Below are 27426 nucleotides of genomic sequence, written 5' to 3'. Positions count from 1 at the left end.
ATGTAAGTAAATTCATTGGTCAAGTAAGGATATACACTGAGGATACCAAGTCATTCACTATTTATAGGCAATGAAAGGGAAAAAGCCAGAAAAAACTCTGATGTGTTACAATAGAATTCTGCAGGCAGTATAATGGTTTGAGAAATATATAAGTATATAGATACTAATGTTTCATATACGCACTCATAAGCATACATGTATATAAATTTCCTAGGTTCCATATCACCATGGTAGAAATGAACACACGGAGTTTTTGATTTCTCAAATACTATCATCTGCTAAAAGGAAATCAGGGCTACTTAGAAAAATAGCTGATTTTAGGGCTTGAGCCCAGAAAGCACAAAATAAGCATCTTTTGGGCAGGAAAGTAAAGACATGCTTAAAAAATGACAAACACGTCGGGGTGCCTCAGTTGGTTAAGCATCTGACTTTGACTCAGGTCATGATCTCATGGTTCATGAGTTCAAGCCCCACATTGGGCTTGCTGCTGTTGGCAGAGACTGCTTCAGATCTTCTCCCTCCCCGCCCCTCTCAAAAATAAACAAACACATTTAAAAAAAGTTAAAAAAGAATGACAGACATGTCAAAAGGATACAGGAACCATCTCAAAGGTACTCCTGAATGACCAAAGTTAGGGCAATCTGATAATCAAAATAGTAAAGATAGTTTAAAATACATGTTGAATAACACAGGAGTCCATACTGATATAAAGAAATAGAAGAAAACTTCTTCCTTATAATACCAACTAATACACGTAGAATGATGCAAACAGAAATTACCATCATGGCTGTAGCTGAATCAGGCACATGTTATCAAAGAAGGCTAAGGCCAATGGGCAGAAGTTCAGGAAGGAACAGAATAGTCTTATCAACTCAGTATAATTCCCCAAAAAGTATTTGTTAATTTCAAAGAGAAAAATGGTAATTTTATGGTATAGAAACCTGGCAGACACCAACATGACCAAGCGACTATGGTTACCATCACCAGGGATGAAGCAGGTCAACATTATATGACCCTTGATGTAATGCACTAAGAGGAACATAGCAATATTTCTGAGGTACTGCCACATAGCAAGTAGGACTTCACGATCATGACCTCATCTTTTTGAGAAAAGGCTCAGGTGACCTATGCTAATTTGATAGTCATCGCATAAGACAAAAGGTCTGTGCTTTTTTTTTTTTTTTTTTTACCAGATGGGATCCTAGATCAGAATAGGGAAACTGATAGGATAAATGGTGAAATCGGAGTAAGGGCTCTGCATCAGGACAGTAATGATGTATCAATGCTGACTTAATGTTTTAGAGGACTGTATGATGGTCATGTATTATTGGAGTTAATACAAAAGGGTATTTAAGGGTACTGGGACATCATGTGCACAGCTTGGTCTTAAATGGTTCTGAAAGATTACTGGTAATGGATATGGACACAAAGGACAGAATAATGGGACAAGTGGGAGATGGGAGATAAAATATTGACAGGTAGGTTATCTGGGTGTTCTATAATGTTATCTTACAACTTAAACTTTTACGTAAGATGCAATTATTTTAAACTATTTCAAACTTATTTTTAATAAGGGAAATCTGCTCACTGAAGCTATAATGAAATATGGAAAGTTTTTAGGTGTTATACACTGATGTACTTCATACAGAATTCCAAACGTAAGTTTCTATTTCTACATACAAAATAAATGTTTTAGTTACCATAGTTACCTTGTCCATTGGTTTGGGTTGTAGTTGGTGCACCGGCAGGAGCTGCAGGTGGTGGCTGTGCTTGCTGTTGATAATAGTGAGCATAGTAGGCAGCCCAAGCTGCTGAATTTGGATCCGTTCCTGCCTTAGCTAGAATAAACACAAATTCAAGACTTGCATCTAAAGTCCATAATCTCTCTCTCACACACACACTCTCTCTCACACCCTCTTTGGCAAAGAAAGAGACCCCAAAATTAACTGGAGATCAAAAACAGTAAATGAGAAGTTTTAAATTCTTATTTTGTCATTATTTCCTTTAATTTCAGTAAAGTGAGGTACAGAAATCAAGTGACCTAATTCTTAGAAAACTAGTTGAGTGGCAGAATCGTAATAGGAATAAAGATCTTTTGCTTTCAAATCCAATTTGCCTTACAACATTCTGTGCCCCCTTTTTTTTAACCTAGTTTTGCCTCAAGCACAGCAGTTCTACGTGGTAGATGACTAAAGGAAAGGATTTCTAGGAACTATCTGTACAAGAAACAATTATTTTAAAACTGAGTTTTGTCCTGTCTTAAAGAAAGTCCTGCATTAAAAATCTTAAACAGTCGTATTTTACCTCATCATATTTCACAGTAATTATCCTAAATCATACACTTGATGTCACTGCCCTACTTGAAATTGTTCATTCCAGAGACTTCAGGGCTGTCAAAAGCTTTTAAGTGCAACATTATCACCCAATATCTTTCATGATCTGACCCTCTGGCTTATCCTTTCCATTCCAGCCTCATCTTCCCCTCTTTTGTCAGTATTTTTCTAACACTCAAGTTCTGGTCACAGTAAACTGCTTGTACTTTTCAGAAGTTGCAATGCTCATATCTGGCTTCAGACCTTGTTATGCTTTCTCTGGACTTGCACTCCTCATTCATCCTCCATAAAAACCAACTCATGCAATCACAGTTTGAGACCTCTTAGAAACAGAAATCCTCTTCTTGATTCTGTCCTTTATACCAAGAATACATCCTGTGACACTACAGTATATCTTTATTAGTTTATATCACCAAGAAGAATGTAATTTCCTTAGGCAGAGCCTGTATCTATATGAAATCTGTTTATCCTTTATCCCATGTGGGCAGCGAGTCTCAGCTGCTTAATAAAGTTTAGTGAAGTTTGAGGAAAAAGGAGCAGGGATTTCTAGAGTGATACAATTTTTAAGGTAATACAATTGTAAGGCATTATCTACCCTCCACATCTTCCAAGTAAAAAATGTATTGCTTTTCTAAGTTGGATTACCTGTGTACTAATACAAATATTTCACTTGACACCATCTCTGGCTAGAGAAACTGAGATATAACAGACTTTGAAAGGCAATACTTGTACTCTTGAATGTGTAGACTGTATTAACAAAACCAGACTTACAGTTAGATATAATACATATGGAGAATTTACTAATTATTCACTCAACATGATATCGTTTCATTTATCATTTTATAGGTAAGAAAAAAATGTTAAACTGACTATAAGTTTCATCTAAATCAATTATGTGGTTTTTACATAATGCGAAGTCTAATATAAGCAATATCTAACCCTAGCTGCCACCTTAGCTAATGGGTTACTTCTTTTCCAAAGACAGTGCCGCAAACCATATTCATCAACCAATTCTTACAGCGGTGACTTCACTACTACTCCCAGAGGGAAAAATGAGACTGTGATACAGAGACTACTTATTCCCATCATTTCTCTCAATCACATTACTGATCCGAACAAGGCTCATATGGTGCAATATTGCAGATCCAAGTTCCCCAATAGAAATTCACCCCTTAACTTGCTCTAACTGTTGAATCTCTTAAATTACCGGATTTCTCTGCTTAATCACACCATCCCAGTTAGCTTATAAGAGGGAAGGAAAAATCTTTTCTTTCTTTAAAGACATTTAGGGACAACTAGGCTCAGTCGGTTGAGTATCTGATGCTTGACTTTGGCTCAGGTCATGATCCCAAGGTCATGGCATCAGGCCCTGCTATGGGCTCTGTGCAGGGTAAGAAGCTTGCTTGGGATTCTTTCTCTCCCTCTGCCCCTTCCCTATTTGTGTGCACTAAGATAAAAATCAAGAAAAAAATACCTAATAAAGATGTTTAAGCTATTATACACTAACTTATATTTGATCCTTCTGTAAGTCCACCTATAATAGCATTGCTAACACTTGGGAGTGTACTTTTCTGCTGTAGAATGTAAACTAATCTTTGCGTACCCACATCTTAGCACACTCAAGTTGTTTCTTGAATGAAAGTTGTGGTTATTTGGTTACTGTCATGTGTAACCATATTTCAAAGAGCACACTTCCTAGGAAATTAAAGTATGTTACAAATATAGGGCCACATTTAAATAACAATGTTTTAATAAAATTCACCAGAACAATTTCATTTAAATCAATTATTTAGGTTCTTTCAAGAAATAAATACACTAGTGTGGAAAGGAATCCATAATTCAGTACCTTCCTTGAAACTACTCCAGTGAAAGAGGCCTAAAAGATAGGTAGTAGGTGAGAAAGAAGGATCATCAATAAATGTTAATTGGTTTCAATGAATGCCCCTTTGACCATCATGGAAAGAAAACTAGACGGTGGAAGATGCAATAACAGAATACAATGTAATATATATAAAATCCAGATCGGAACAGAGAAAACATTTAACTAAACGTATTTTTAATTTCTAACATGCAGACATTAAACAGAGGCCTGATTTTTACTACTATATGAAATTACATAAGGAATATTAAAAGATTAAAACAGCTTACATATCTTATTTGAGAACTACCAAGTTCTCAAATTTAAGTATTAAATGCTCCATTAGATGCTCACATAATTATACAAATAAATGTACACTCTTCTTTCATGGACAATGTCACAATTAACACATCATACATTTGATGGCACTGGAATCTAAAACTAAGACACTGTACTTCTTCCTATAGCTTCTGGTTTTTAGCACTCTGTTCTTATCACTTTGAAAGGAGAGAAAGTCAACGTAGGTAAAAAAAGTTACATGAAAACATCATATTCACTCAGTCTCATACACTGTGGTAAAATCAGAAACTAAGACTCCTGTTGAAAGAGTGAAACAAGTGCGAAAAATGCACACAATGTAGAAATAACACTAGAAAATTTAAGAGTATATATAACAGGAGAGGCAAACAAAACTACAGATTACACATGAATGATAAATGTCTTTTACCTGGATCAGGAGGGGCCTGCTGCTGCCAGTGTGGATATGCATTTCCCCACCCCTGGGGGGCATAAGGAGCTGGAGGTCCACTGAAAAGATAGAAATCAATATAAAAACATAATTTACCAAAAGCTAGAATGTTTGGGGAAAACTCCAGAATCGAACTCAGTACTTACTGAGGAGCAGGGCCAGGTGGTCCTGGATTGTAAGGTGCAGGGTTGTATGGTCCCATTGGAGTTCCAGGCCCTGGAGGCCCAGGAGGCCCATGGGGGCCTGGGACACCATGGGGCCCATGGGGTACAGGTGGCCCTAAAGGATTTACTGGGCCCTGTAAAAAAAGCAAAGAGATGTACAAAAAAATCAGAAAAACAGCAATGGCTTAACAATTCAAAGGCCAAATAACACCAACAACATATTTTAGATTTTCCTTCATTTCCTCATTCATGTTGCAAAAAATTTTTAAATTTTTTTAATGTTTACTTATTTTAAGAGAGAGAGTGTGTGAGCAAGCAGGGGAGGGGCAGACACACACACACACACCACACACACCACACACACCACACACACACACACACCACACCACACACACACACACACACACACACACACACACACACACACACACACACACACACACACACAGAATCTGAAACAGGCTCCAAGTTCTGAGCTATCAGCACAGAGCCCAAATCGGAACTCAAACTCAGGGAACTGCAAGATCATGACCTGAGCCAAATTCAGACGCTTAACTGATTGAGCCACCCAGGCGCCCATGCTGAAAAAACTCAACTCTACCATATTAAATATTAAGACCTGAAAATTCATTAAAATCAACAGCATCAGCAAAGAACTGAAACATCTCCTTTATCTTCCATTCTCTTCCTTTCAGACGAATTCCCTTTTCCATTATTTCCCTTTCTTTTTTATAATTCTTACTTCTACTACACTTCTTTATTATCTTATCATGGAAGTGTATCAAATACCATGTTTTCTCTAACTTTTCTTTCTCTACATCTATTCAGCATCTACTTTCCTAACAATCAGACAACCACCTTGACAATATATTCCCCAAATTGCTAAGGCTTTATACTGTGAACTACTGGGTACTTTATCATGTAAAGTAACAACTAGTAACTTTAGTAACTCAAAAAACTAAACTCCTCTTCATAACCTTTGTGCCCCGGAACCCCATTTAAAATCAGTAATTTAAATTCATTTCCTCTCTTCCCCTTTATCATTAGTTTCTAAATACCCTATCTTCATATTCATATCATACCACTTAATAATGCTTAGTTGATTTTCCTTTTGATAATCCAAATTAGCTTTCATGAAGTTAATACTGATCATGTGACATTTTGAAGAAAAATGCTTAAATCACATTTAGTTGTCTATTCCCTCACTACAAAATAATGAAGCTAAACTTTGTAATTTTAAAAATTTTAACGTTTATTTTTGAGAGAGACAGAGCGTGAGCAGGGGAGGGGCAGAGAGAGAGGGAGACACAGAATCTGAAGCAGGCTTCAGAATCTGAGCTGTCAGCACAGAGCCTGACGCAGGGCTCGAACCCACGAACTGTGAGATTATGATGTGAGTTGAAATCAGACGCTTAACTGACTGAGCCAGCCAGGCGCCCTAAACTCCATGACTTTTCAAGTTCCTTCTATTACTTTACCTCTTTAAATCTGTTTTCATTATCCTTCACTTCTATTATCCATAACCAATCCCTTACAAAAAGTAAAAAAGCACTACTGAAAAAGTAGCAACATTTTCATAGGGTTATGTACGAGGCACTCTTTTAAGTGACACAAACCTCGTATCATTTGTACAACCTGTAAAATAGCTATTATTATCCTTATTTTCAGAGAAAGAAACAAGAGGCAAACAAGTATAAACAGCTTTCTCCAAGGTCACACAGTAAATGATTCAGAGTATTTTGAACCTAACAGCCTGATTCCAGAGTCCATGCTCTTAACTATCAAACTAAACTGCTTCTCTAGAACCTATCTTGTTTGCCCATCAATCCAGAAGAAACCTTGATCCATGCATGCTAAGGATAGTAAAATCCAAAATGTTAATTCATTTTTCTAGCATCAACCTCTGCCAATACTGGGTACATAATTATTTTCTTCATATTTTCAATTACACTTATATTTAAAAATTTTTTCAATGTTTATTTTTGAGAGAGACAGATCGTGAGTGGGGGAGGGGCAGAGAGAGAGGAAGACACAGGATCCGAAGCAGGCTCCAGGCTCTGAGCTATCAGCACAGAGCCCAACGTGGGGCTCAAATTTGTGAACCATGAAATTGTGACCTGAGCTGATGTAGGACACCTAACTGAGCCACTCAGGTGCTCCTATACTTATTAATTTTTTAAACGTATATTTGAGAGAATGAGAGAAAATAAAAGCCCATGTGAACATGCGGGGGGGCGGGGGGCAGGGCAGAGAGAGAATGAGAATCCCAAGTAGGCTCTGTGCTAACAGTGCGAGTTCAATCTCATGAACCTGGAGATCATGACCTGTGCTGAAATCAGAAGTCAGCCACTTAAGTGACTCAGCCACCCAGACACCTGTATTTTTAAGTAGGCCTCATGCCCAGCACTGAGCCAAATGCAGGGCTCAAACCCAGGACCCTCAGATCAAGACCCAAGTGGAGATTAAGTAGGATGCCCAACTGACTGAGCCACCCAGGTGCCCCAACAATTACACTTATTAATACCACAAAACTTACAATATTTGTATATGTTTTTATAAGATTTTCTTTTAATTTCTTAGTCATCTCTATATCCAACATGGGGCTCAAAACTCACAACCCTAAGATCAAGAGTAACATGTTCTACTGACTGAACCAGCCAGGTACCCCTGGTAAGATATTCTGTAAGTGTCTTTTATACATCTATTTTTGTCTTTCCCAGAAGACAGAAACAGTATCTAACTTCTTTTGTATCCCTTCCACAATATGGCAATCATCAGGGAGAACTTTCCTAAGAAATTCTAATTATTATTATTCAAAATGCTCCCTTACATCCTATAGTAAAAGAACACAGTTAAGACACTACATCCTCCTCTTATAAGAAAGCACAATCAAGACTCTTTATACTTTTTTTGTACTACCACCAGGAAACTTATCTAAAAGAAAAGTTTCCAAATTTGTGTATCAGAACTGTCTGTCATGTGTAAAGGTGGAAAGCATTCAAATAGTATACACTTTAAAACTCCCCAAATGACTGTCAATCTAAGATGGATTTGTAAATTTCTACTCTAAACTGGGGGATTCATCTAATACATATTTACCTGAGCAGGGTGGAGTACATTAAGCCCTTAATAAATACTGAATTCCCATTAACTATGTCCTACAAGTACATTCTACAACCCACCCACCAACTCTTACATTGTATCTACAAGTAATGCAGTCTATTATTTACTCACACAAAGTTCTAAATACTTATAAATGTGTATTTAATTGAATTGTCACTGCTGGACAATCTTTCCTGTTATATGTGTTCATTTTGTGGTGAAACCTACAATCTTAGACTAGAAATTGGCATTTTTTTATATAGCAATTATAGAAACATCTGAATTAATACCTTCTATTTAATAGGGTCTATGTAAATATCGTATTTATTTACTTTTTAAGTAAGCTTTATACCCAACATGAGGCCTGAACTCACAACCTGGGGATAAAGAGTTGCATGCTTTACTAAGCAACCAGGTGTCCCTCTAAATTGAAATTTAAAGCATACTCACACCAATCTTTTCTTCTATAAGTTGCCGTGCATAGTCTATTTGCTGTGGAGTGCCACGAATTGTAAATAATTTCATATTAGGATCTGCATTAGGTGGAGGATTTCTCTGAAGTTCTATTCTTGCACCAGACTGTTGGCTTATGCTTTTTATGGTTTCACCTCCTAAAATCAAAACACAGTAATTTTTCTAAAGAGTCAAAGAATACAAAAAGAACTTTTTAAAAGAAAATGACCACAACTAAAAGGGCCACTAAGAAAAAAGTTTAGAGCAGTATCCCATCTGCCAATATTCTATTAGAATTTTCCATTTATTCTACACTTAAAATCAAATTGTATAAAGCATCTCATGCTTCTAAAATACATTCAAGTTTCAAGACAACTTAGCATGTCTGTACCTAACCTTAATATCAACTGTAACAACAAAAAGTAACTCATCAAAATATTTGGTTCAAATAAATTGCTTTTACAAGTAATGTAACACTTATTAAAAGTCCTAAACTTTAAAAAGATGTAAGGAAAAAGCAAATGGCACAAAAACATCAAACCACTTTTTGGGTCAAAACAAGTTTCTTACACTAATACACTATTGGTCCACCCTCTAGAAGCCAATGTTTTTCAAATCCCATTCTTTTTATGTGCATATAAGGCCCTCATTTATGTTTTTGTTACAAACCAACATAAAATAGAGCCAAAGAAAAATCCTTGCTACTGATTTACAAGAGAAATAGCATCCAGAAAAATCAGGTCATGTGTTAACATTTTTACCCACACATTAAGACATTATTTAAAATACATTGCCTTTTCCTATTATTAATCCAGTTTTCCCTGTTGGTACAATGAAATTAAATTCCTGTAGTCCACCAGGTGGTCCCATGTTCCAGTTGCCTTGACCTCTACCTCTTCCTCGGCCACCAGGTCCAGGTCCACCAGGATTACCAGCCTAAAGAAGGGAAACACAAAGAAAAAAATAAAAGTCAGCACAGAATAATATTCTTCTTTCCATGGTGAAATCATTACATGTCTATTTTCCTAAACCAGAAATTTAAAGAAGCCGAGAGAGAGGACTTGGCCCAAATAATCAAATACTACCCACCGCTTGTTCTTTTTACACTAGGATGAATAAGACTGTACTTATGTAGCTGCCTCTCTGTTCCAAGATGTCTACCTCAAAGTTACCTTTCTAGCTATTAACAAAGCATTATCAGACAGATTCTGACATAAAACTAAAGGGGGAGGGGGGACACTTTCAGGCTTTCAAGAAAATAGATACTTTTGTGGAGCCTGATGCAGGGTTTTATCTTACGAACCATGAGATCATGACTTGAGCCGAAATCAAGAGTCAGATGCTTGACTGACTGACCCACTCATGCATCCTGGAAAGTATTTTTTAAATGAAAACAAAATAATGAAAATAGTAACATCTGTCAAACCTGAACACTTCGAAGGAGGTCTGTAATAATTTCTGCAGCGTGTTGACATCGGTCTGGAGGTCCTGTTATTTGTGCTATTCTATCAGGTGTTGTTCCATCATCTTCAAAATAAAAAACCAAAATGGATCTATTTAGCAACAAATGGACATCAAAACGAATTGCTACCAACACCTAGAAAATTAAATATGTATACTCACCTGGCTTAAACTGAATTCGAACACCAGCATCATTTTGTATTTTTTTAATCATCTCTCCATTTCTTCCTATTACAATGCCAACAGCAAATCTTGGAATGGGGACCTTATACAAAGAAGACTACATATTAAGAAAGCCATTTCCTGAAAATCAATCTACCTCAAATCATAAAAGTAAAAACAGCACTATGCTCTGATATGCCATCAAATAGGGTAATGAGATACAAGTTATACATTCTACACTCTAAGGCAGAAACAAGGTGAGGGGATACAATGTTAGAGATGGCTTTGTAACACACAACAGAAAAAACACATATTTATCAACCAGTATGCAACCATTTGTGAATGGGTATTTTTACTTACATCTATCCCTTCATTTCCACCTATTCTTGACCCATACTCATTTCGAACTTCTCTGAAACCACCTTGATCACGAATTAACTCTAACACCATTTCCTTGGCTTGCTGAAGTAGGGGGGAAAAAAAAAAAATCACCCAATTTAGAAAGTATGTCTCAAAACACTGTAATTATTCATACATGTTTTGCCCATTCCGCCCCCAAATCCTTCTTTGTAAAATATAAACTTAAGTTTACTTGAACTTTGTATGGGTCTCCTGTAATCCTAAGAGGTTTGTCAGCACCAGTGTTCTGAGGTCCATCTTGAATCATAACCATTTTAACTCCAGCCCGCTCCTGTTACAGAAATCACAAGTATTAACAAAAGGGGAGTGGAAGGAAACAGGCTTCAAAATAGATGAAAAGTAGTCATTTTACAAACATAATAATACCTGAAGTTGTTTAATAGTTTCTCCCCCCTTTCCAATAACTAATCCTGCTTTGCTAGCTGGAATCATTATTTCTTGAACTGCATTTCCTGGTCCATCACCATGGTGGAAGCCAGGGGCTGGTCTTCCCTTTTCTACAATCTGGTCCAGTAACCGTTTTGCTGATCTGTTAACAAATAAAGAGTCAAAGAGTAAGTTACAGCATAATCAAAACCTTATCGCAAACAGAGAAATACGAAATAGTATGATCAGGTACTTCTCCAATTCTAATTCAGGTTTAGGGGGCTTAACACTAATTTAACAAAATTTTTTTATTAAAAATTTTTTTTTCAACATTTATTCATTTTTGAGAGATAGACACAGCGTGAGCAGGGGAGGGACACAGAGGGAGACAGACACAGGATCTGGGCTGTCAGCACAGAGCCCAACGCGGGGCTCAAACCCTGCTTCGGATTCTGTGTCTCCCTCTCACTGCCCCTCCCCCGCTCACACCTCTGTCTTTTTCTCTCAAAAGTAAATAAACATTAAAAAAAATGAAATGAGAAAGGTGCCAAGTGAGTCAGGCCTTGATAAAAACACTTTTACTCTAAGTGGTGAAGCATTAGAGGATCTGAGCAAAGTAGGGATATGAACTGATTCACATTTTAAAAAGATCACTATGGCTATACTAGCATAAGGATATACTACTGCTGAACAAGGCTAAAAAGAATGGAAACGTATTGAAATATAGGCAAATGATGTCACAGACAAGGTGACAGTATAGAAGTGGCAAGAAGAGGCTAGATTCCAAATCAATTATGAAGAAAAATGACCCAAGAGTTCCTTATGGGTAAATTGAGGCATGAGAAAAAATTAAAAGTATTAAAACAGAGTTGCCATTCACTGAGATGAGTAAGAGGAGTAAAAGACAAAGCAGGCTGGGAATGGGATGGAAAACAATTTCCCCTTTATAACAATCTGATGTTTGAGATGTCTAGTAGACATTCAAGCAGAGATACTAAGTAAGCAGCTCGACAGGAATCTAGAATTTAGAAAAAGAGAGCAACACTGAAGTTAAAAATTTAAGAGTACATAAAATTTATGATATCTAAAATTATATATTAAATGAAATTTAATAGAGTAAATGAAGTACTCTAAGGAGCACATATAGATTTTAGGAGGACTGAATTTGGGGGCACTTTCACAACAAAAGGTCAGAAATATAAAGCAGGACAACCAAGAATGACTGAGAAAGGGCAGCCAGGGAGCTGGCGATTTCTAGGAAGATTGTTCACTGTGTCAAACAATGTTGATAGGTGGAATGATGAAGAATCCATTTGTGATCTCAGAAAGAACAATTTCAATGGAACCACGGGAATAAAACTGATTCATACATGTTCAAGAAAAAATGATAACAGAGGCAGATGATACTGCAAATAGAGCTACCACTTTTTAGTTTTGTTGTATAAGGAGGCAGAGAAATATAAATGTAGGGTTCAAGGACGGTTTTTGTCAAGATGAAGGAATTTTCAAGCATGTTTATATGTTGTTAGAAATTATCTAGAAAATGGGAAAATTAATAGTGCAGAACAGAGTTGGCTCAAATGTACGGGCAATATCCTCTGGTAGGAAGGATGCACTGGCCTCAGGCATAGGATTTCATACTTACTGGACAGATTCAGGTGTTCCAGTTAACATACAAGACCTTTCTGGAAGGCCACCACTGTCTACAATTAAAAACAACACCAAACAAATTTTAGGCCAAGAGAAGATGAACAGCATCATTCACTAGCTACTGACAAAAACATGCTAGTTTTCTAGTCATTTTGAAAACAGCAAGAGAGTAACATTACCAGGAGCTATCTGTATTTTGCATCCAGATTCTTGTTGTATGCGTGAGATCTGTTCACCTCCTCTGCCAATTACTAGTAAGAAAAAAGAACATTAGTTGCTAAAAGACTATAGAGTATGTTCTGATTGTTGTCAAAGCTTTAAAAATTAGGTTACTTACTAAATCCAACCATTCCATCTGGAACTTTGTATTCTTCTGTCATTACAGACCTGCTAAAAAATAACAAAAACTAACATTTTCCTTCAAAGAAAGAAGCTCTGTTTACACATAAAAGGTAACCCACGAACAAAAAATCGAAGTCTAAAGGCTTAAACTAGGTTTTCAGGCACATATTCATAGTCAAAATACAGCTTAAGTAGTTCAAGTCAGAATCGACACATCAAGTCAGAAGGTATGGTAGATGAACATTCTAAAGGCATGAACTACAAAGGAGTTAGGGTGGAGTTCAGGTAATGTTATCTTAGTGATTATTCACTTTAGTTCATCTAAAATATGGCTAATTCCACCCATCCTTCCAAATTATAAATGTATCTCACTCAAAAGGTAAAATTATCCTTCTGTATCACCTTCTTAAATGGGGGGAAATGAATTCTTATATGCAAAATAAAATGCAGACACATACTCGTTATACACTAACTTGGTTGTGTTTTCACCAACAGTTAAACTAAAATTTGCAAAGAAAAGCATTTCACTATACCTTTGCTGCTGATGCATCGGTGGTAACTGTGTTCCAAAAGCTACCAAAAAATCAAATAAAAATAAAATGAAAACTAAGTTTCCCACATATTTAATACAATTATATCCAACAATTCTAAAATCTTTCCTCAATACACACAGTATCTTTAAGAGAGTAAAATTTTATGCAGAATACTTAAATCAACATTGACAGTGGTCAAGAAAGTCACTGTAATGGCAGAGATCATCAGCAACGACATAGGAAAAAAAACGTCCTTTCTCAAGGGGTGCAAGCTTAAGTTAAAAATGGAATTATAAAATAAATTGAATACAAAAACAATTTAGCAACCCAAATCTTATTAATATATACCCGGCCATAATTGAAGTGGGAGATTATAAAGACATGAAATACATATTTACAAAGCTATTCACGGCCTTACACTAACTCCAAAGATACGCAACAAAAAACAGGAACAAAACCCTCGTATTAAATTCCAGTTACTTTAGCTTTTGACCCAATTTAAAATACTTACAGTCATTTTGAGGAGCAACTTTCTTAGCATCTGGTTGATCTGCAAAATTAAAAGCTTTTTAACTTTTTGCCAGTAAGTACAAATACAAGACTTAGCTAACCCGTGCCCAAGTAAGAATAAGTATCAATGTAAACACTTATTGAAATAGCTGAGGGTAATTATCATTTGAACCAAAAAGTGCCAATACTTATCCCAGACTCTTAATAATCAAAAGAAACATTACATTTCTTTAATTCTTTTCATGTTTAAAAGATGCACAGACATTAAAAAAAAATTCTTTTTGATTGTATCAAATCACTGACCTTAATGTATGTTAAGCACTTTAGAATGATACAAGACAAAGTACTTAGGTCCATTACTAGCAAAATATCACATGCTAAAGGCTAATGATGCTTCCCACTGTAGGAACTGAAGACTGGAAGAAAAACAGAACCTATCAGAACGTGAAAATTTGACATATCAAAAGTTGAGTGTATCTGACAGTGACCACAAGGCTATGCAAAATAAATAAAAAAAATCACATTACAAGGCAATCTCAATCTAAACTATTCTATTGTTCCTAACCAAACATTTCACGGCATAAACTTCAGCAGAAAAACTCAAAGCAACTACATGACTACCTTCATCTACATCCTTTACACAGATGAATACAATGCATACCTTAGAATAGACAACCTACATCTGAAAGTACTACATTTTCCTCCCCCCTTCAAACTTAAATGTTTAAACATCAGAATGTTGTGCAGCAAAAATTCAGACACATAATCCAAGAAATATTTGTGTCCATTTAAGAATCCACTGGTTTATTTCACGTTTACATACTAAACACAGGTAATAAATAAAAATTCCTGCCTTTAAAAGGAGAGGGCATTCCCTCCCAGTGTGTTGTACTGCTCGGACTTGTCCAAGAGCCATCTACACATAAAATAAAAAGAATACATTACATACAACATCTGAAGCATCATTAGCTCATTTTTTTGTATATCAAAACCTCACTATAAATGTGAAAGACACTTAAATAAAAGAAAACCAAGTACACCTGGTCAAAAGCTACAAATACATTCTATAGGCTCATTCAGAATCCTCCTTAAAAAAAAAAAAAAAGTTAAATAAATAAAATGGCAAAAAGAAAATGTATCAAAATTCATATATCAAATCTAAAACAAAAAAATACTTGCAGACTTCTAAGTTCAGAAGCTTCAACAATTATGTTTAAAAAAAAAAAAACAAAGCACTGTAAATCTACTGTTTTAAGCCACATTTTGAGTTAAACCTGAAACACAAAACAAGGTACTGAAACAAAAAAAGTAACATAAAAAAAAAGGTATAACCTGCAACACACTAGAGTAGCAAGCTATAGCAACATCAACCTTTAAAGTGAAATCTGAAATAGTAAAATAATGAAAACATAGCATATAAAGATTAATTCACGTATGAAGAAAAAAACCCAGTGAAATGTCTTCTAAACATTTTATATTTTTGTTCTTTTCAGTACGTTAACAAGTTGTCTGTGCAAACTGTCAATCTGGCACAATCCTAAAAAAAAGAAAATGTTGTTTTCTACTAAGACAAAACTTGCTGATTAGCTCAAAATTTTACCTACCTTGTCTAAGGTCTTTTCCCCCCTTTCCTTCTGAGGCCAATATAAACCTTACAATTTTAGGAACCTTATTATAAAAGTAATGTTTCAATAAAGAACATGCAAAAAATATTAAAAACCGCCTTCAACTAAACTGTGTGTAAAACAATTAAAATACTTATGACTACAACTTACCTCCGTCTTCCAAAGGTCTTTTTTGTCCCCCATAACCATAGTCATTTGAATTCAGTGATGTACCAGCATCACCTCCAATTTTTGCTGCAATCTTAAAAAACAAAAGCACACCATCATTAAGAATAACATTGTAACTACTATACACTACTCAGTGCCAAATTTCTTCATAAATTTCCTACTACACATATATGCTAAATATCTAACACATAAGTAAATTAACTTGAAAAAGAAATTAAAATTACAGATCAATGTATTAATACATTTAATAACCTCAATGAGTTAACAAATAATCATCATCTGGAATTAAGCTTCTGATAAATCTCTGTAAGAACAAAGAAGTAATCAATCAGCAATCTCCAGAATCCAATGACCAAATAAATAGCTTTGAGGAAAATCTAGGTCTTAATTCTTCTCCATGGCTCTCTCCCATGACTCTTCAAAAAGCATGCTGTGGGCACAGAGAATGTGAACACCTTATGGGACTTCAAAGCTGTGTTGCCCAGTAAGGTAAATGCTAGTAGCTACATATGGTTATTGAGTACTTAAAAAGTGGCTAGTCCAAATTGAAATGTATTTAAATGTTAAATACATAATGGATACTGAAAACTTGAAACAAACATAAAGAACCGAAAATATCTTAATTTTTTAAAAAATTATGGGTCGCCTGGGTGGCTCAGTCGGTTAAGCCGCCGGCTTCAGCTCAGGTCATGGTCTCACGGTCCGTGAGTTCAAGCCCCGCGTCGGGCTCTGTGCTGACAGCTCAGAGCCTGGAGCCTGTTTCAGATTCTGTGTCTCCCTCTTTCTGACCCTCCCCCGTTCATGCTCTGTCTCTCTCTGTCTCAAAAATAAATAAACGTTAAAAAAAATTTTTTTTTTAAAAATAAAAAATTAGACACACGCTAAAATGGTAATATTTTGGGTACGTTGCATTAAATAAAGTATGTGACTTGCATTGTATTTCTATCAGACAATCTTGTTCTGTAGAAACAGGGCGTGGGGAAAAGCCGGGAAAGCTGTACCTGTAAGAAAAGTCTCAGCTACAGAACCATAAATCATTTCAATCTTGAAGAATGGGGCAAATAATTGCTTGCACTTAAGTAAACAAACATCACATGAGACACACTAGCTTCAAGTCACAAGTAGGACACAACCAGTGGATATCGACTCCATTTTTCTATGAAAGGGGAAATGAAACTAATATTAGTTTCTGAGTGTCAGCAGTAAGTCAAATTCCACACTGAATCATCACAACACTATGAGGTAAGGATACTTAGGTAGAGATCCATTTTACAGTTGAAAAAATCTCGAGAACTTAGATTACATAGTCAATGGTGGAGATTCCCGATGATTTCTATACAGCTCCATGCTAATTAATTAATTACAATAAGGGGTGCCACTGAAAATGAGTGACAGGCTCATTGGAGTTCATTATATTCATCTGTTAATTTCAAGTATGTTTGAAACTTTCCATGATAAAAAAAAATTGCACAGAAAAACCAAACTTCTGGTGTCGAGAATTCCCCCAAAGAGACTGATATGAAATGAAAAACCCAACTGCTTCATTACACTTAGGAAACTATATTCAACGACTTGAGTCTTAAAATCCACTTACTTATCACTTGAGTCTAATATATGTTGTCAGTTACCATATGCCAACTGTACTTCCTAGGGTTTCTAGATTTCCCTTTTCCTCAGCTGTAAATGCAAACACTAACTCAAAGCATATCAGAACTAAATATTAAAATTCTTAATTTAAGAAAGGCTTTGTGGTTTGCCTGGCTGGCTCAGTCAGAAAAGCAATGGGGCTCTTGACCTCAGGGTCATGAGTTCGAGCCCCACATTGGGTAGAGAGTACTCAAAATAAATAAATAAATAAATAAATAAATAAATAAATAAATAAAAAAAAACTTTGAAATAAAATAAAAAAGGCTTTGGTCAATCTAACCTTCCTTAATCATCCTTTCACTTTCTCAAAAGCCTGTTCCTTGTCTTTGAGTATCTAATTAAAATCTTATTTCTTTTTCTGAAAAGCTTCTTCACCACATTTAAAAACAACTGCTTTTCTACCCTTAAGTTTTAAAAGCTTAACATCTGAATTGTTCCTTAGGAACTTAAAATACACTTCTGTGGCACTGATGAGCACTACAGTATTTCAGGCCGAGAGAAGACTGTAACTACTGTTAAGTACTACTGATGATAGGAAAATGGTTTAAGCTGTGATACTTTCTGATAAATCTCTGTAAGAACAGAGAAGTAATCAGCAATCTTCTGCAGTTAGCTTTTGTAAATGCTGCAGAAGTTTGCAGAGTAGTTCTTAAACTCCCTAAGAACTTCTACCTCCCTATTATTCACTGAATAGTTCTAAAACTATCCAAATGAAAATGGAAAAATGATACCTTGTTCACTCAAAATGTTACACCATCTCAAAAATTCAGAAACAATACAAAGACATTACAGAAAAGCTCTCAGTAAAAATACTACCATTTTTAATGACACAACATGGTCCTCTCCCTACAACACAAGAGTATTTTTAATCATCAAGCTTTGCTATCCTGTCACTTATAAAAAACAAAACACCCAATATGCAAGTACTGGTTTCGTTCCTTCCCTCCTTCTTAATGTTTATTTTATTTTTGAGACAGAGTGAGCAGGGGAGGCGCAGAGAGAGGGAGAGGGAGACAAAACCAAGCAGGCTCCATGCTGTCAGTGCAGAGCCCGATGCCGGGCTCGAACTCACCAGTCAAAACCAAGAGTTCAACGTTTAATGGACTGAGCCACCCAAATGCCCCTAAAGTGCTAGTTTTCAGTTGAGATTAATGGTAACTGAAAAGTCAACAATTCTGTTTTGTAGAATTTTCATTGTATTCAAACAACATAATGCAATCTGAATCACTTTTACAATCATCAAGAAAGAGATTTCAAGAATAACTGAGTACTTAAAGACTAACAGCTGTTTAGAAGTGAAGGCATCAGAGCTGATAACCTTAACTTGAGATCTACCACTCATTTAGTGCCAGTCTGATTCACTTCTATCTTCACATAACCTCAAAGGGGGGGAAAAAAAAGGTAGAGAGATCCATTTTGATTTCCCAATGTTTCAGAGACAGAACTGATTATTTAATGTGGTCACCAAAATCCTAACCAAAGAATCCCAACCTCACCCTCTGGAGTTATAGCTTAAAATACACAAATATAAATCTCTCAAGTATACAGGTTAGAAACCCTAAACTAGAAAAGCAATCTGGTGCTCCTCTGCTGACGTTAGCTAAGAGAGTATCTTAAAAATCTGCAAATTTCACATTAAAAAATAAGCCATCAGGATTCTCTGGAAAAACGATTGGGCAGCTTGGTCTAAACTACCAGATGGCAAAACGAGCTAGGTAGGGACCAAGGATCCTCTTCACTTGTCCTGCATTAACAAAGACCTGTCCGATTAAAAATGTCAACAACATCCCCACTAGTACACAGCTCTCTGATGGCAAGAAGCTATCCTTGTATCTCCTGGTCCTTCCAAGAACATGGCACGCTATGCCAGACAAAGAAATCTAAGGCTAGATGGGGATTTTGGGAATATAATCCAGGATGCTTTTCATATAAATAAAAAAGTAGTTCAGATGTTAACCTAAACTTGTTCCTTCAGTCCAAGTACTCCTCCCTGTATTCCATTTATATAATCAGACAAACAGCTACAATGGACATACAAAGGCATCTTCAAATATAATCAGAAGGGGAAATTCAACTCAAAAGCTAAATTTGGGAATCTCAGGTTTAAGGTCAGTTCTGTAAAGAAAAAAATCCAATTATTACAAGAAGACATCTGTAAAGAATCATATTACAGCAAGGACATTGAGGCAGCTGACCTGCTGGCATAAAAAGAGAGTATAAGAAATCCATAGTTTGAGGACAATTTCTGTATTTAAAAAAGCAGTCTAAATCACGAAATTACAGATTAGCCGATTTTTAATTAAAGCATGGCAACCCAAAGTCTTTCAGAAGTTGTATCCACCTGTACTCACCTGATTTCCACCCTCTTTCCCCCAACCAACATTATCCTCCAGTGACTTCCTTCATGGGTTCTTGTTATTCCAAAAACTCCCATACCTTTGCACACGCTGCTTCTTTTCTCCACTGATCAAACTCTCACACATTCTTTAACGTCTTGCTTAAAATATCAGTCCTTTACTTTGGCAGTTAGGCACCCCACTCTTTGGTGTTGTGTACAGTGCCTGACTCAGCAGGAACTCTATAAATGTTTACAGAACAAGTGGATAAATTAACGGTGCCCATTTTTGTCTACTCCTCTCTGAAAGCATTAACAAACACTACTATTCATTTGCATTTGGTTCCTTGACTGTATCAACACTTCCTAGAAGGCAGAACTCCCAATTCATACAGTAAAAAAACCCTCTAGTATCTAGGTAGTGTGTGGCACAAATTAATTCAATACACTGGTTGAATAAAATTAGGTGAATCTTCTAATCCAATCTAATAAAACTCCAATAAGTGTCATTTAAAAAATGTTTCAGTCGCTATTCTAAAAATGTTCAGAAGTAATAGAATTCAAGTAAAGAAACTACAGAATTAACATTAACGGTAACTTTTTGTTGACTGTCGAATATTTCTGATTATAAACCAGTATAGGTAAATTTTTATTTATAACGTGTTCACATTACTTAAAAAAGAGCTTATTATTACATTATTGCAGATTTTATGCAGTTTGACTCTAATGATCCTTTAGTGAAAGTGGAGGATGAAAAAGATTAACGAAGTGAACTCCTTAATGCAAACAAAACACAGCACAATATTAGTATCTGATTAGCGTTCGCTTTAAACTCTAATCTAAAAACGTCTAGCACCTAATACGCATGTCATAACGAGGGTAAGATTTTGCTTACATACAAACACATACCAACATCATAACATTTTAAGTTATAATTATGTTAAGGGACTACCTAATAAAGGGAAAGTTCAAACTAATAAGTCTTTACATTTCCTGGAGTAATTTTTTTTTTTTTTTTAACAGCTTTCATTTGGGAAAGAACTGCCTTGAGGGTCAATGTACGCACCTACGTAATACAAAGAAGTGTGGTCAGTTTACGACTCTGAACAGAGAGGCAGATTCAAACTGAAACTTCGGGTATAATGGGCCTGAAGCCATTTTGAGAAATAAGGGGGAAGGACTGGTAGAACACTGACACGTAAATCCTGCTCTGAGGAAGGATTCCAACCTGGGATATTAGTATTCTCTGAAGCCTCTTCCTTGTAGATGTGAAAGTGAATGAAAGCGAAAAATTAATTTCGATAAAGCTCGGATGAACTGGAAGCTGTGAAAACTGCTTTACTGACATAACCCTTCCTTACTATGGCTCTTGAGGACAAACCCTAGTCCTCTCTCAAACTCATTACCAGAACCTTCCATACTATTGTGTAAAACTACGCGCGCTTTATCCCATGGTGGAGGATGTTCATTCTGAGAGAAAGGAAATGCCAAGCTAACTCCTCGGAGAAGGAAGCGCGACTGCCGCAGAAGCGAAAGACCTAAAGCCATCTATGCCTAACGCGTTGGGATTCTAAATGGCTTAAACACTAAGAAACACAAAATCGAGTTCCAGCCTCTAAACTGTATTACCAACATGGGAACCCTGAGTCTCCTCACATTTCAGAGCCCGGAAGGGCACTTCTTTCCTCTTCCTCATGCGCGAAGAAGTAGCGGCCTACTCAGCCAGCGGCCAATTACCGTGAGCGTTCGGAATCCCGCCGCACGGTTCAGACTTACCTGCCGTGCTCTCTGCAGCGCATCTTTGAAAGCATCGTTAACTCCTCCACCACCACCGCCGCCGCCTCCACCACCAGCTGAGCCAGAGGAAGGTGGAGGCACTGTTGAGTAGTCTGCCATGTCTACGCTACAGAGGCCGCTGCCGCTTCTTCGCAGAGATGTTCCCTCAGCCAACTGCTAAGAAAGAAAGAAAATGGCGGCCGTCGAGGCTGTATCACATTCTTGTGCGACCATCGTGCCGTAAAGGGGCGGAGACTGAAAGGAGAAAATCTCGCGATGTTTTGGAGCGACGCGCTGCTGTGGGGGTGGGGTTGAAAAAAACAAGGTGAAGCAGAGAGATGTCGCGAGAAGTGTGTTCACGATATCGCGAGAGTGAAGCTTATTTTTGGCGCCTCCTCTACGCGCATTCGCGTGTTGAGACTGTGTGGTTGTACTTCCGGGGTGGTGGGTAAGAGTGGCGCGGCGACCCCGGTTGGCGGAGTTTCTGAAAACCTGAAGAAAAGGAGTAGTTGCTTTCTATTGGTTGCCGCCTCGGGGAGGGAGTGTGGGCGAATTTTCCTCCAAGGGTCCTTCCGTGTATCCATGGGAAAGTGGGTGACGTCGATGGGCGTTAGGACGACGCAACAGTATCTCGAGAGCGCCGCAACCAGGAGTGCGCCTGGGAGAAGCGTGCCCGGGACGCCACGCGGAGATGTTCCCGAAAACGTCCGCCCGGCCTAGCGGGATCTCGGCGTGATTTTCAGGGTAGTAAAGTGTCCCTGTATTTTACTTCTAGATTGCCAGATCTTTTAGCTTTATCACAAGTGGGGATTAATTTAGGCTGGAGGTCTTTTAGTTTTTGAGCTGATTTCGACATCTTGTGTAAATAATGTGGATGAAGCTTTGAAGTTATGACTGCCCTGTTCTTTACCTTTAAAAAATATGACTGCTCCTAAAATTCTGTTGTAAACACACTTAGTAATCTAGTATTGTATGTGTCCGGGATCAGTTTTATTGAGACCATCTTATAAGAACAACATCAAAATCTTCTAACAATAGTTTGCCCCATCCCCTACCGGTAAGAACCCACATGTAATGTTCTGAATTGTCATCCCTGGACTAGATAGCTTTGTGTGTATATTTTGTTATCTGTTCCCAATTATCAGGTAACTTCAGGCCTTCCCGACATATGATGGCATGTAATTTACTGCAATATTATTAGTAGTAGTTTCAGATTCATGGGGATGCTTCGGGAATCTTATTTAGGAGTCGACCGAAATGGTTTTTTTCCCCGAATTCTTTTATTTTTAGAGAACAAAGACCTAGGTAAAATGACCTTTATCAACTTCGCATTTTGTGTTTTGTGAATTAGGTCTAAAAGAGTACTTTCCCCATTGCTAGTCTTAAGAGTAACTGGGAGAAATGTGTGCTGCTGTCTTACTGATAACTAATGTGTGCACTTGCTCAAGGCCCCAAATAAGTCGGATCATTAGACAGTTATATGCATATAGCTACAATTGTGGCATCCTTTTCCTCCAGTGAAGCTTTTCTTACCATCTTAACGAGTTATACAGTTTTGATTATCTTTTTCAGTGTTCATAACTATCCTTTTAATTTGGGTTGGTGGGTGGGATTTCTATTTGGAAAAGCAGTGAATGTATTGGACTACAGATTTAAGTATAACGAAAAAAAAAGACTGTAAAAGCGTTGTTGGGTGGTATTGCTAAACAAAATTTTTACAGTTGTTTTGAAAAAGATCCAACAAATGGCATTTATTAATCAATTGATTTCTTCATATTAATTAGACCTATTCCATCCTGATCAATGTAATGTAACCACAGAGTGATATAATTTACCCTCAAATAAACTTTATTTCAGACAGTATTAGCTGTCTCTAAATATTGAAAATAAGGGCCTCCATTTCTAGTTTATTTGTAGACTCTCCTGGAAGAATGGGAATTCTAGGATGGGACCCAGTTGAAATCAGTTTAGATAGGGATATCTTAACTTCAATACCATTTAGACTGTTTGATCAGATAACTCTATATTTTGTAATACTACTATCTAGTGTAATATGTTTAGCAGCCTTAGCATCTACCCATAGATGCCAGTAACACCCCCCCACCCCCAGCCACAAACACACACACACTCAGTTGTGAAAGTCAAAAATGTCTCCAGATAGGCAAAATCATCTCACATTGAGAACCACTAGTCAGCCTTCATTCCTGTGCCTGCCTCTCCATTGGGAAGACCTATTTATCATACTTTTGAGGTATATTCCAAATTCTGTTAATTTCCATTTCCGCTCCCAAGTTACCATCACCTCCATCCTGGACTGTTACAATATTCTGGTTGGTTTTTCTGCTTCTACCCTTACATGTCTACAGTTTGCTCTTTAATATTACGAAATTTCATACAGAAAAGTATGTAATATATGTGTAAGTTCTCAAAAGTAACAAGCAGCCATTTCCAATATCTTTGAAGCTCAAGCCTCTTCTTGATGATTGTGTTGCAATTGTTTATATAGCAGCTTGAATAATGTCTTTAAATCTTTTTGAATTAAAAAACTTTTTATTTTAGAGAGAATGAGTGGGGGAGGGGGCAGAGAGAGAAGGAGACACAGAATCTGAAGCAGGCTCCAGGCTGTAAGCTGTCAGCACAGAGCCCGATGCAGGGCTTGAACCCACAAACTGAGATCATGACCTGAGCCAAAGTTAGACACTCAACCGATTGAGCCACCCAGGTGCTCCTTGAATGATTCCTTTATTTTTATTATTTTTTTAACGTTTATTTATTTTTGGGACAGAGAGAGACAGAGCATGAACGGGGGAGGGGCAGAGAGAGAGGGAGACACAGAATCGGAAACAGGCTCCAGGCTCCGAGCCATCAGCCCAGAGCCCGACGCGGGGCTCGAACTCACAGATCGCGAGATCGTGACCTGGCTGAAGTCGGACGCTTAACTGACTGCGCCACCCAGGCACCCCTTGAATGATTCCTTTATAACATAAATCAGGTCATCTCACCTTTGTGTTCCTATTGTACTTTATTATTATTTTTTTTTACCTTTTAAAGAGAGTGCATGTGTGCACATGAAGGGGAGGGGCAGAGAGAGATGGAGAGAGAATCCCAAGCAAGCCCCTCACTGTCAGCGCAGAGCCTGATGCGGGGTCTGAACCCATGAATCACGAAATCATGACCCAAGCTGAAATCCAGAGTTGGACGCCCAACTGACTGAGCCACTGAGGCACCCCTTCCTATTGCACTTTAAATCCTATACCCTGGAATAGTGTACAGGCTCCATATAATCAGGCCACTGTCTCTAAACATTCCTCCCTTTTATTCCACTTCATCCACCTTGCTGTCCAAGATCATTCCTGCCTTTAGGATTCCTTTTTTTTCTGCCTGGTGTAGATGCTCTCATAGACTTTCACATGGATAATCTGTCCTCCACATTCAAGGCTCAGTTCAGATGTCACTTCCTTAGGCCCTCTCTGACCTCTAGTTGTGCCATTCTGCAATCACTATCCTATTCTCTCTCTCTCTCTTCCCCCCCCCCCCAGCCCCTCTCCCTCACTTGCACTCTCTCTAAAAATTAGATATAAATAAGTGTATATATATATATATATATATATGTGTGTGTGTGTGTGTGTTTACTTGTTTATTGTCTCTTTTCCTTTAGAATGTAAACTGGAGAGGGAGGACTTTGTCTACCTCTACCATTGACCTGTCCCTAATGTCTAGTCTTAGTGTTCTAGATATTTGCTGAATGAATAGAATATTGAAAAAAATCTGTCTCTACATTTTAGTTGATTTTGTGACCTTAGGCAAGTAATTTAGTTGCTGTGTCTCAGATTTCTCCTCTACATTATGACAACTTGCTTTGCTATCTTCAAATGAGGTATCTGTGAGTTCTTCAGAAACCAGAAAGTGCTGTAAAGTGGAAATTAATATTATTAACATGTAATTCAGTTTCTGGCATCTTATCACGAAGGAAGGATAATCCATGTAAATTTTTTGGATTACAGCTATGTTCAAATCTTAGTTTTAGTAAAACCCAGAATCCTGCAAGAGCAACTGAGTTGTGGGAGAAATAACCAGTGACTTTTGATTAAGCTATATGTGAATTCTCAGTCTACACAATCGTTTTAAACCCATTTGTACTTTGCTGGTTATTCTAGGTAATCTCATTATAACTGATGAAATCAGGATTTTCTTTAAACTTTTTTTTTTAATGTTTATTCATATTTTTGAGAGACAGAGACAGAGCATGAGTGGGGGAGGGGCGCAGAGTGAGGGAGACACAGAATCCAAAGCAAGCTCTAGGCTCTGAACTGCCAGCACAGAGCCTGATGCAGGGCTCGAACTCTCAAATTGTGAGATCATGACCTGAGCCGAAGTTGGACGCTTAACTGACTGAGCCACCCAGGTGCCCCTGAAATCAGGATTTTCTTAACTAAATTCATTCCCTTTTGCAGTGTAACTTTTCTTAAAAGTGGGTATATCATCGCTAATCTAAAATTGGTTTATTGTGCTTTGAGAGATTAGCTAAATATTTGACTAGATTATATTTTATAGTCACACTTTTAACACAGAAATTGGTATTTCATATTTCATTCTTAGGATGAAGCAAAAGTTAGTGTCTTTGAATTTACAGAAGTCTAGCGGGGAGCATTTAGATTCACCAAATAACAGTGAAAAGATTAGCAAGCATAATAAAAGTTGGGCTATTAAATGTACTGGCAAGTTTCTTCATTTTACCTTCTGACTTATTGGTTACCAAATGACTGAGTGACCTTTTTCTTAGTACAACTTTTCACTTTTGGAGTTGGTAAATCTGAAATATTAACAGATTCTTATTTTTAGCTATTATAGAAAAGTAGTCCATTATTGCTTTCTTTTTTTCTTTTCTTTTCTTTTTTTTAGTTTTTTATTTATTTTGAGAGAGAGAGGGACGGAGAGAATCCCAAGCAGGCCCCATGCTGTCAGCATGAGCCGTAATGAACTCATGAACTACGAGATCATGACCTGAGCCAAAATTGAGAGTCGGATGCTTAACCAACTGAACCATCTGGGTGCCCCCCATTATGGCTTTTTAACAGGCATTTTAGAGTGACAAAATTGTACAGGCTTCCTGCCTCACCTTTATGCCCATCACCTACCTCCTAACAACTCTTAGGCAGAAGGATCTGGTAACTTCATGCTATACTCTGTGTCATTTAACCAGGCCAGTATTTCCTCGGTATCATAGTCACAAAAGATTCAGTTTAGATGTGAGGAGGGAAGTGGCCACTTCAAATTAAACATACCAGGATGTAGTTAGGGTGTTTGTTTATTAGGCTGGTCGTTGGTCTTAATGACTTTTATATCCCTTCTGACTGAGTTGCTAGAATTCTGTTTCAGACTAAGGTATGAATGGAAGCAGGATATATTTGCATCTTAGAGGACAAAGTTGTTAGCACAAATTGACTTTGGACGATTGTGGAGAACCAACAGCTTGACCAGTGTCTGAAACTGGAGGCAGCCCCAGATAGTGGAAAAGACTCTGGACTTGGTCCCAGAGGATCTGTGTTCAAAATATAACCCCTGTGCCCTTTGGTAAGTCATATAACTTTTGCCTTTTACCAGCATACCAAAAAGAGGGCAATTACTCTGTTTCTGAAAAGTAGCCAACAGTAAAGGATAATAAAAAGTCTTACATAAACTTCTGAAAGGGAAAATAGAAGTCACTATGTGAAAACATATCCCCTTCCCCTCAGTTATTAGAAATTTCTTCTCTGATTTGGTTGCCAAATTT

At 37.2% G+C, this 27426-nt stretch overlaps 2 protein-coding genes across 28 annotated transcripts in view; one reads left to right on the top strand and one right to left on the bottom strand.

The window, feature by feature from the left end:
- The window catches only part of FUBP1 (far upstream element binding protein 1), a 52852-nt gene extending 30959 nt beyond the window's left edge, over positions 1-21893 (bottom strand). For 14 of the 26 annotated variants that reach the window (XR_007154612.1, XR_007154610.1, XR_007154613.1 and 11 more), the window contains exons 1-18: positions 21654-21893; positions 15878-15968; positions 14956-15018; positions 14104-14142; positions 13593-13632; positions 13055-13107; positions 12897-12968; positions 12713-12770; positions 11068-11230; positions 10874-10972; positions 10642-10743; positions 10282-10384; positions 10085-10185; positions 9453-9594; positions 8656-8816; positions 5086-5237; positions 4919-4998; positions 1701-1838 (exon numbers count right to left, since the gene is read on the bottom strand). Coding sequence is in view for 19 of the 26 variants with exons in the window: in XM_047869719.1 (XP_047725675.1) it covers positions 1701-1838; positions 4919-4998; positions 5086-5237; positions 8656-8816; positions 9453-9594; positions 10085-10185; positions 10282-10384; positions 10642-10743; positions 10874-10972; positions 11068-11230; positions 12713-12770; positions 12897-12968; positions 13055-13107; positions 13593-13632; positions 14104-14142; positions 14956-15018; positions 15878-15968; positions 21654-21773 (1777 nt within the window). In the remaining 7 variants the exon portion in view is untranslated. The remainder of the gene's footprint in view (positions 1-1700; positions 1839-4918; positions 4999-5085; positions 5238-8655; positions 8817-9452; positions 9595-10084; positions 10186-10281; positions 10385-10641; positions 10744-10873; positions 10973-11067; positions 11231-12712; positions 12771-12896; positions 12969-13054; positions 13108-13592; positions 13633-14103; positions 14143-14955; positions 15019-15877; positions 15969-21653) is intronic. The other 12 variants (XM_047869724.1, XM_047869730.1, XM_047869729.1 and 9 more) reach the window with 7 other exon arrangements.
- A 152-nt stretch (positions 21894-22045) lies between these two features.
- DNAJB4 (DnaJ heat shock protein family (Hsp40) member B4) overlaps positions 22046-27426 on the top strand; it is a 49444-nt gene continuing 44063 nt past the window's right edge. Inside the window, exon 1 of one of the 2 annotated variants that reach the window (XM_047869735.1) lies at positions 22046-22397. The gene's annotated coding sequence lies outside the window, so the exon portion shown is untranslated. The remainder of the gene's footprint in view (positions 22398-27426) is intronic. The other variant, XM_047869739.1, reaches the window with a different exon arrangement.

Source organism: Prionailurus viverrinus, chromosome C1 (genome assembly GCF_022837055.1).
Source record: "Prionailurus viverrinus isolate Anna chromosome C1, UM_Priviv_1.0, whole genome shotgun sequence".
NCBI lineage: Eukaryota > Metazoa > Chordata > Mammalia > Carnivora > Felidae > Prionailurus > Prionailurus viverrinus.
The sequence above is the reverse complement of the archived record's forward strand: the minus strand, read 5'-3'. Positions and strand labels throughout refer to the sequence as shown.